At 43.0% G+C, this 9,847-nt stretch overlaps 1 protein-coding gene across 1 annotated transcript; it reads right to left on the bottom strand.

The window, feature by feature from the left end:
- Nucleotides 1-5,163: 5,163 nt before the first annotated feature.
- Nucleotides 5,164-5,542, bottom strand: LOC128108959 (small nuclear ribonucleoprotein G-like). The gene has a single exon (XM_052735983.1). It carries the CDS (start codon nucleotides 5,511-5,513, stop codon nucleotides 5,283-5,285), a length of 231 nt encoding a protein of 76 aa, XP_052591943.1. The 5' UTR covers nucleotides 5,514-5,542; the 3' UTR covers nucleotides 5,164-5,282.
- Nucleotides 5,543-9,847: the final 4,305 nt, after the last annotated feature.

The raw sequence follows: 9,847 nt of genomic DNA, 5'->3' as shown, positions 1-9,847 counted from the left end.
GGTTAGGTCATAAAGGTGCAACCTTAGTAAATGGATTAATACTGTTGTTTTAGAAGTAGGTTGGTTGTAAGAGGCACAGAGGGTGGCTGGGTAGTAAAAGGATGAGTTGGACCAGTTTTCTTCCTCTCTCTGCCTCATCTGTTCACTTGCTTCTTTACCACTGTATGATGTACGGGCAACCTTCAGAATAGTAAGAGGTAAATTCCTTCCGTCGGTGGTATTCTGTCATAGCAACAGAAACAAGACTAGGGAACGCTCTTGTTTATTTTACCATTGCAACACCAAACGCTTCAACTCTGAAATGATCAGGAATGCCCAACATCTGGTCGAAAGCTGAAATTCAGATTGCATACAAAGGTGTGTGAAGGGTCTAGCTGGTCTGTGCATCCTATCTTTCTTTACTGGATCTCAAAGTGGAAGAAGGCACTAGGAAGAAGGGAATCCCAATACATACTGACAAAGCTTGGCTTTGTCATCAGGAAGATCCCCGAAGAATACTTTATAACCATAGGTCATGGTTCACATTAGTGTTCCCTGAAATAATTTGTGTGGATTATACCCATCTTTAAGTATAATGGAATAGTACATGATAGGCTACAATTGCTTTTTAATGATCATATCCCAGTGCATTGTGTGCTGTTCACTTAAGCTATTTTTGTGTTTTATACACATAATAGAATTATGAACTAATCACTTGAGGTAGAAGATGCAGAAGAAAAACAAGCCAGACTGTTTATAATTAAACACGACAATTACAAGTACTATCAGCTTCACTTAGTAAAATCACATCCTTTTTGTGTGTTTTTACATCCATGACGGAGCTGAAGTTGTGTGTGACTGAACGCACTATCACCTTTTCTTATAGTAACATTTCGATTTATTACAGAGACTCAGTACATACCCATCTACAAGTTAGGAGAGCAATACTCACACCACATTCAGAGATTTAGGTCCTACACTGCGGACAGCAGAATAACACTTTGAATGTCTGCACATCCGTGAGTGATAATATCAAATTTGTATTTTAACAGAATACTTCTTGTGGCATTAAGGGCAAAAAAGTAATAAGGAGTAAAACTCTAAGAAGTAACTGTCTGTCCTTTGTAATATGCCTCGGCCCCACTCCTTGCCTACACTCCATGCACACAGGATGATGAATTGTTCTCTAACAGGGCAATGGTCATTCAGGCTTCAGTATACATTCTCCTTCTGCTGCAGTTCTAACTATTCCTCCACCTTTAGGCAAATCCCTGTTCTCTGAGACTAAGATCTCTTGTTGGGAGGTCAGAGAAGCAATTATTTACATGTGATTTGCCTATAGGACGATGAGTAGTATAAAACATCAAGAGGTTGGGAATCAAGCAGATTTCCTCTGTTTTATGACCTTGAGCTTTCGCAGTTATAAACTGAGAGAATTCTCGCCTATTTTGAAATGGAGTATAGATAAAGTATTTTCAATGCTGAAGACTCTGGATGAGAAAGCCATTCACAAAGTTAAAGGGAAGCCATTACTGTTTTATTTTCCATGTATGTATGCATGTATGCATTTTTGTAGTTTGAGAACTTAATTCACTCTTCCTCTCATTTGCCCTGAGAGTTAATTTTGTTAATTTTGTCTGGTGTCAAGCAAGTCTCTTTCATAACTAATTATAATGGTTTATATCCTAAGAGATGGGAACTTTTTAACTGATTCTTTGTGGATCTCATGTCATATATTCTGATTCCATTCATCTCTGCATCCCTTCATATCTGCCCTCTGCCATTGAACCCCCCCCCCAATAAAATAAAATTTAAAAGAAAAACAAAAACAAGTCTTGATGTGGAAGCTGTAGTGTGGCCCAGTGAGTCCCACAATATATCCCTTAGTCCATACGTCTTTACTTGTAAGTGTTCATTGCAATGAGTCATTGATTTGTGGCCTCTGGCTTCTGCTTCACCCTTTGATAGGAGGCCCTACTCTGACTCCTCTTAGATATCCTGTTGTTATCTTGTGTCATAGAGATCCTGTAGCTTTGGATCTACAGGCCTGGCTCCTTCACATGGTCCAGTACTTGTAGATGAGGTGGTTGTTGGGGTGGACCAACTGATCGCCCTGGTTCTGGGACTGGGTGGTAGTTGGGCTGGTCAGCCTGCCAGCTTTCCCTCATTGTCACCACCAGGGCGAGCTCTCCAGCACTGCCTGGTCACCTCGTCCAGTTCAGCAGGCAACAAGGAGCAGGGCCAGTTCTCCTGTTCTCACACTCCCAGGGCTGGCTCACCAGCACCCACACCACCAGGGCCAACTCTACAGTTTTGCCCAGGCAAGGTGCGGGGCCAGCTCTCCCTCTCCAAGGCCAGCTCTCCTGCCTGCTACAGGTGGCAAGGGTTGAGGGGGCACCTTTCCTTTACCCATGCTACCACGTGGCCAGTGAGGGAGGCGGGGTCATCTCTCCTGCTCTCACGATCTCAGGGCTGATTCACCTGCACCCTGCCAACAGGATCAGCTCTAGTGTGCTGTCCACGAAAGGTACAGGGTCCCCTCTCCCATGTGCTGCATCCAGTGAGGGGCAGGGACAGCTTTCCTCCTCTCGTGACCCCCAGAGCCAGCTCTCCTGCCTGTAGAGATGGGAATTTCAATGACTGGAAATTTGTTTCCCAACCTGCTGTTATCAACCATGTAAGAAGGGACTGAGGGCTCATGGATTACCTGCCACCAGCTGTTGTCATTTCCTGAGAGGACATTTTCACACAGCAGGAGAAAGCTGAAATCCAGGTACTCCTGATCATGGGTCTTGGCCTGAGGTCGGAAAGTCTGATCTATGCTTTGGTTCATGGGAACTGGGGTTGAATTTGAGTAGAGAGGAAACTTGTATAATGAGGCTGTGGACTGAGGTGGAAATGCAGAGTGTACCATGCACCAAACTAACTCAGCCACACTTCCTTCTCGCATGCTCTCACTAAGGAAATGCTGCTTCACGGGTTGTAGCTACATGTCAGGCTCATGACTCAACACATAGGAATATTGCCAAATAAGATTTTGTTTCAAAATTCAGGCTGCTCAGTCAAAGCACATATGTTGCTGAACGTAATTAATTCCCTTCGGGCCAGTTCTGCTGCTGTTAGGCAGCAAAGTTGGGTTACAGATGAAGCAGGAGAAACAGCCTGACCTAGGATGCAGAGGTCAATAGGATGCCAACAGACGGTCATGCCGTTTTCCTCATTTGTAAAGTCAGGCCCATGATCATCTTATGCAAATGCAACATGAGAAATAATTCTGGAAGGCTACTTCTTAGTGGCAAATGGCAAATATTTCCAAGTGTGATATGTGTGTGTGTGTGTGTGTGTGTGTGTGTGTGTGTGTGTGTGTGTATGAGTGTGCCTAACATTTGGATGCTGTTAGTTTATTTTAGAGTGTATCATTGAGTGCCCTTTTAGAAGATACTCACTTCACAGAAAGGCTATATTCCCAGAAGTGACTAAGGTTCACTGAAGGAAAAGTGCCCTGTGAACAGAGATGCCTGTCGCAGGAGTGATCGACTTCCCTTGATTCAATCTCTCACTGGGAAGGTCGTTCTTGAATGGCAGGGTACAAATATCAACTCTCTAAAGTAAAAGGCACTGATGGGATCTTTAAAAAGACAATGCTAGGAAAACATTGTATGTAGTAACCAAGGAAACAGTCATAGTCCCAGGGGTGCCGTGGAGTTAATCCTTGGCCAGAAAGCACTTGGCATCTGCTGCTGCCCTCTCTCTGCTTGGGCCAGCTCACTTGTACCAGAGCTGATTGCTAAATTGTGGAAAAACTTCCAGCCTTTATCAACTGTTGGTAACAAAAGTTTAGTCATAACAGAAGCATTTGCACCGGGAAATATGCAAATGGTCCACATCGGGGCTTTTATTTAATTTTTAATTATTTTTTGAGAGCTGGCCTAACAATGCACTCTTGTCCCTAGCTCCTCATAACACAAGCTCTGTCCTCTACTCCATTGTTCTCTACTGAGACCCTTTAGCTGTCTTCTAAGATGCTTAGGAGTTTGTTCTCATAAAACATGATCCTGGAAAACCATTTTTCTTTTCTATTTAAACCAAGGTGCTAGCATGTAGGACAGGCTTCTCAACCTGGGGGTCACATCCACTTTGGAGATTCAACAGAATGATCCTTTCATAGAGGTCACCTAAGACCATCGGAAAACACGGGTATTTACGTTACAATTCATAAAAGTAGCAAAATTATAGTTATGAAGTAGCAATGAAGATAATTTTGTAGTTCGGGGTCACCAAGGTTGAGAACCACTGCTCTAGGAAGAAATGCTGAAGGACAAAGGACTAATGGGTGCTCATTAACAACATGGACGCCTCTTTCTGCATGTCTTGGGACTGGAAAGACATGACCCTCTCTTCCAAATAATGATTGATGGACACCAACTGAGGATTCTCAGTGACCAGTTCTCTGAATCACCCCCAACCACAGAATACACTGTTTTCTGAGCAACAGATGAAGGTGGTGTTCTCCAGCAGCACAGTGTGTATTTACAGATAGTTTGAAAGATCCTAAGAGAACAGGGAATGTGTGACTTAGAACTGTATGGAAGAAGAAAATCATTAATCCAATTAACAATCTGTGCCTGCTGTACCCGCGGGGTGGTGCAGGGATGTCCATGAATCTAGTCCCAGGCTTTGACACACTATACCATGTGGATAATGTGCAATACTGTTCTAGGCATAAAATCTATAGACAAATTCCCTACTTCCTGGAGCCTTCTTCTGAGCCTGATACTGTCTGTGTCAGCATGACAACATTTTGTTCCAGGAAAAGTCTTGCAAAGAAACAAAATGGTACATCAGCAAAGACCTTTACTGCTGGTTTCAGGAAATTCTTGTGTATGGGTTTATCCTTGCCATCAGTTCACTCTTATGGTTTAACGCCTCCCATGTGAGGTAGAAGCTGGGCTGCCAGTCTTCCCGTCAAGACCCTCTTTTCTGTTACCAACCAACTCTAAGCTATCATGTCGGCACTTGTGCCTAGTTCCATTTAGTTCCCACTTTGACAGACAGGTTTGAAACCTTTAGGGCCCAGATCCTTGACATTCACCAAGGCACCAAGCTTTGTCAAAGTCTTCTCACTGAGTAAATGTAATAGGTTTAGCTTTTCTTCCTTAGATGTTTCTTTTTTTTTTTTCTGAGTATCACAAGAGTTTATTTAGCAAAAAGTTTCATATGAAAATGTACATGACCCAATTCTACACCCCAATCAAACAGTCCTTAGGGGAAGGATGTGGACTCCTCTTCTGACCAGCCATTGTTTAGACTCTTTCCAAGGCTTCTAACATGATGATGCTGTTTCTTCGTATGACCACCATGCCGATGTTATTCTGCTGCCCACTAGTTGCCATCTCCACACACTCATCAATCACAAGATTCATAAAGGGATCAAAGCCCCGTAGTATTCCTTGTACATGTCGGCCACCATTTAACTTCAATGATAACTTCTTGTCCATAAATTTCTTCAGCTCGGGAGGGTGGGCCTTGCTCATGGCGACTTTTCAGCGGGCTCGGGACGATGGAAAAGTAGATGTTTCTTTTGTTGTTATTGTTATAATTTTGAAGCTGACACATTTCACTGGATAGTAGAATGTAAGAATGAGGAAGATAATACTTTATAACGACTTTTTTGATATAATTACAGCCTTGACTTTCCATACCTTTACCCTGAGAGTATTGAACTACACATTGTTCTACAAACATAGTGTTGTGGTTTGGATATAGGTTGAATGGGTCTCCCAGAATCTCATGCTGGAAAGTCTTATACCCCACCCTTGTGTTACTGTTGAAAAGTGGTAAGATCTTCTAAGAGGTGGGAACTAGTGGAAATGTTTTAGGTCCTTATGGATTAGCTCTCAGAGAGGGTTAACATAGTTCTCACGGGGCCTGTCTCCTGGTGTCCTGCCTCGACCTGTAAACTCTCTCTTACATACCTGACTGCCATGGTGTCATCCTCCATTAGGCAATGAGGCTGGGAGCGCCCTCAGGCAGTACAATGAGGTTTGGGCTTTCAGTCTTAAAACTGTGAGTTACCTAAGACTCTTTTCTTTACAAAGCATCTAGCCATGGCCATTTCTTTAAAGTAACAGAAAACAGGGGAATATGCTTGGTAAACACTTAATCTGTTTTCTGTGACATTTTGATTTCAGAATATTTTGCTCTACAGTGGTTTCTTCACTTTCGGTCTAATATTTTTTCAGAACTCTACATAAGCAAGGTACCTGAAGGTAGGCAGGTGAGTCACCAGAACCGGATATAGACCTGTTTTGAGAAGGAGAGAACTTGGCACAAAAGCAGAGCCATTTCCTCCTGTCATATTAAATGTTGCCTTAAGCTCGTCTGTTGAAATGTTCTAGGCTCAAATAATAATTCATGGACTTGGCACACTGTGTCTTTCTAAAATGAATTGCTTACTGTACCATTGTGCAAGTGACCATAGCGGTGGGAATGGGTAACGGACACCTGGCGTCTGCAGATGACTGAAAAGCATAACATCGGGTGGGCTGTGACATCTGCTTTAACCAGAAACTGTGAAAATGTCTGACTATCTTGATTATGAAAGCTCTACCAATTTGTAATGTGGAGAATTATTAATATTCACATTATATGGGTCTTCAGGCTGCAGAAGAGGACATGATAAAGAAGACTTATTTAGCAAAGCTGAAAAGAGGGTGGGTATTAAAATACATATGGAGTATCTGTTCTGGGCAGCCAGGACTGAGGCTTTTTCTAGGCATGATTTCATCTGATTCTCACACCAACCTCACAAGGGAGGGCTTTAGTACTGTATAGATGGGTCAAGAGGGGTTCTGAGAGGTTGTTCTAAATCACGGGTAACAAATGGAGGCGCTAGCGTGTTCAGCTGACCACCCGTCCATTAGTGTTCTCACTGAGTGCCAAAACCCTGAAACAATAGAAGGCAATGGGAGTGGGGAGAGGCGGTCACAGAAGACTGTGCCAGATCTTTCTTCAGATCTCATCTCTTATAAAACTTCTTTTAAGTCACCTCCATCCTTTTTTAATATACACTAGACCACAATAAAAATCCCACTCATGGTTTAATAGTATTTTAAATAGATCTAAGGCTAGCAAAAAAAAATCATGATGTTTTAATGTGAAAATAAAACTGAATTTCTGTGGCACTTTAACTACAACTATTATTAATTGTGTCTACATTTTGGCTAAATGTGACCTAAAAATGGAAAACAAGATTCAACTGTGAGCGAGAACAGCACTGATCCCTGTCTATGAGTGCTCTACCTTAGAACAAATGTTGACCAGAAGATAATATCCATAAAATTACCTCTAATGCATGCTTATCTTGGGAATTATTTTATGTATTAGAAAATGGATATTCAGTCTTTAAAACAACTGTAAAGATTTGGTTACATATTCTTGATTTCTTGTTCTTGATATAAAAGTAATTTCAAGGTAATTTCCTATTCAAAGAATAGAAAGAATAACTTATTTATTATTTTATGATGTCGACTTAATTTTTATTGTTTGAAAAATAGTTGTCATCATTATTGGTTTGGAGGAATTAAGAATGTTTGTAGTTAGAGCTCAACATACTAACATGAAAAAATATGTATTATACTCAGCCTTCTTCTGTCTTCCAGTTATTATCATAAGTGCCTCCATGTCAGCCATCAATTAAAATCTGCTTTTTCCTAATGTTGACATAAAATCCTCACATAGTAGTTGGCCACACTAGCTAATGAGAGCTCTCTCTGTACAGATGTGCCTTGTGTCAATGGAAATAGAAGACCACCAACTGTGAGAACATCTTCCTTTTATTTCAGTCAGCACAGTCTTCCAAAGTTTCTCATCTCCTCTTTAATCTTCATTAACCAGTGGTTTATAAGAAATTCTTGCATGAAATAATGGTATGAATTTAAATTATTAAGTTATCTGCCTCCATCAGTCACTGGACAAAGACTCTATGATGACAGCTAGGTTATTTGCTAGACCGGTCACCAAGAGTAGACCAGTCCAGGCACCCTCTGGACCACTGCCAGCAGACCAAGGTGGGGTCATCCTTGTGGATTCCTGAGAGCCTCCCCGGCACCCTGCCTCTTCCTATTCCCATGGTGTCCTCATCTAGCATGGTATCTCCCTCCCTGCCCTCCCACTCTGTCCCTGTTCTAGCTTGACCCTCCCATTTCCCTGTGTTCTCATTCCCCACTCCTCGCCCTCTGCCACCCCCCACACCCAGTCTGCTCATGTAGATCTCATCCACTTCTCCTTTGCAGGGTCATCCATGTGTCCCTTCTAGGGTCTTTCCCTGTTAGCTAGCCTCTCTGGAGTTGTGGGTTGCAGTCTGGCCATCCCTTCCTTCACATTTAGTATCTACTTATGCGTGAGTACATACTATGTTTGTCCTTCTGAGTCTGGGTTACCTCACTCAAGATGATATTTTCTAGTTCCATACACTTGCCTGCAAATTTCATATCATTGTTTTTTACTGCTGAGTAGTACTCCATTGTGTATATGTGCCACATTTTCTTTATCCATTCTTCAGTTGAGGGGCATCTAGGCAGAGATTCACGGCCAGGCACCAGGCTGAGCTCTGGGAATCCAATTGTTGAGAGAGAGGAGAGATTCTGCACGCGAGGGACTTCGAGATCATGATGGGAGGGCATGCAGAGATGCCCGGCCACACTAGTGGAAGCCCATGAACTTTGGACTGGTGGCTGTGGAGCCCCCATGGGACTGGACTAGGCCCTCTGTATATGGAAGACAGTTGTTTGGCTCAAAATGTTTGGGGGAGCACCCAGGCAGGGGGATCGGGATCTGTCTGGTGCATGGGCAGGCTTCTGGGAATCTGGTGCCTGTGGTGTGACGCCTTGCACAGCCTTGGTGCAGTGGGAAGGGGCTTGGACCTGCCTAGGCTCAGTGTGCCAGGCTCTGCTGACTCCCCATGGGAGACCTTGATTTGGGGGAAGTGGGGATGCGGGGTGGGTTGGGAGAGAGGGCTGGGGGTGGGAGGAGGGAGGAGGGGGATCTGTGGGTGTTATGTGGAGTGAGTAGAAAATTTCTTAATAAAGAAAAATGAAAAAAATTAATTATTAAGTTATATTTCACCAGTGAAACATTAGCTATCCTTAGTAGTTGGATGCATGAAGCTTGCAACTTGTCCTACTCAGCTGTAACTGTCAACTTGGTAGAGCCCAAGAAAGCCAACTGAAAAGGGAATCTGAATTGAGAGTGGGCCCAGATGAGATTAGCCAGCAGGAATGTCTGTGGGGGACTGTCCTGATGGTTAATTGATGTAGAAGGGCCAAGCCCACTGTACACAGCACTATTCTGGCCAGGTAGTGCAGAATAGGCTATATAAAAACACTAGTTAGTATGTATCTCAGAGTGAGCTATCAAGTAGAGCTCACTCATGCATGGTTTCTGCTTCAGTTTTCTGCTTGAGTCCCTGCCCTGACTTTTCTCAGTGATGGACTATACCACTTTTAAGCTGAAACAAACCCCTCAGTTGCTTTCGGTCAGTGATTTATTACAGCAACAGAGATGACACTAGAACACAGTTCACATACAGAGCTTTCTCCCTTGCAGGTGCATGTTCTACAAACACTGACATTCTGGCAGATTTTATGTAACACAGAAAGAAAAATGCATGGAAATAAATAATTGAACACATTGATTATATTGAACACCTTTTGAGATGATTTATTTTGTTTAGGACTGAAGTAGGCTTACCTCTCTGCATCTAACTCTGTACCCTGCTAATTGGAAGAACCTCCCCTGGACTGTCTTCTAGCTTCATGCGCCTCAACCCTGTTTCTCTAGGACTGTGCCGTGCTGGCTTGGATGCCCC

The sequence above is a fragment of the Peromyscus californicus genome, unplaced genomic scaffold (assembly GCF_007827085.1).
Source record: "Peromyscus californicus insignis strain IS unplaced genomic scaffold, ASM782708v3 Scaffold_13__1_contigs__length_99412109, whole genome shotgun sequence".
Lineage (NCBI taxonomy): Eukaryota > Metazoa > Chordata > Mammalia > Rodentia > Cricetidae > Peromyscus > Peromyscus californicus.
Note: the sequence above shows the minus strand (reverse complement) of the source record. Positions and strands in the feature narration are given on the sequence as shown.

Coding starts and splice junctions, on each gene's coding strand:
- LOC128108959 (XM_052735983.1), bottom strand. CDS start 5,513: ATGAGCAAGGCCCACCCTCCCGAGCTGAAGAAATTTATGGACAAGAAG.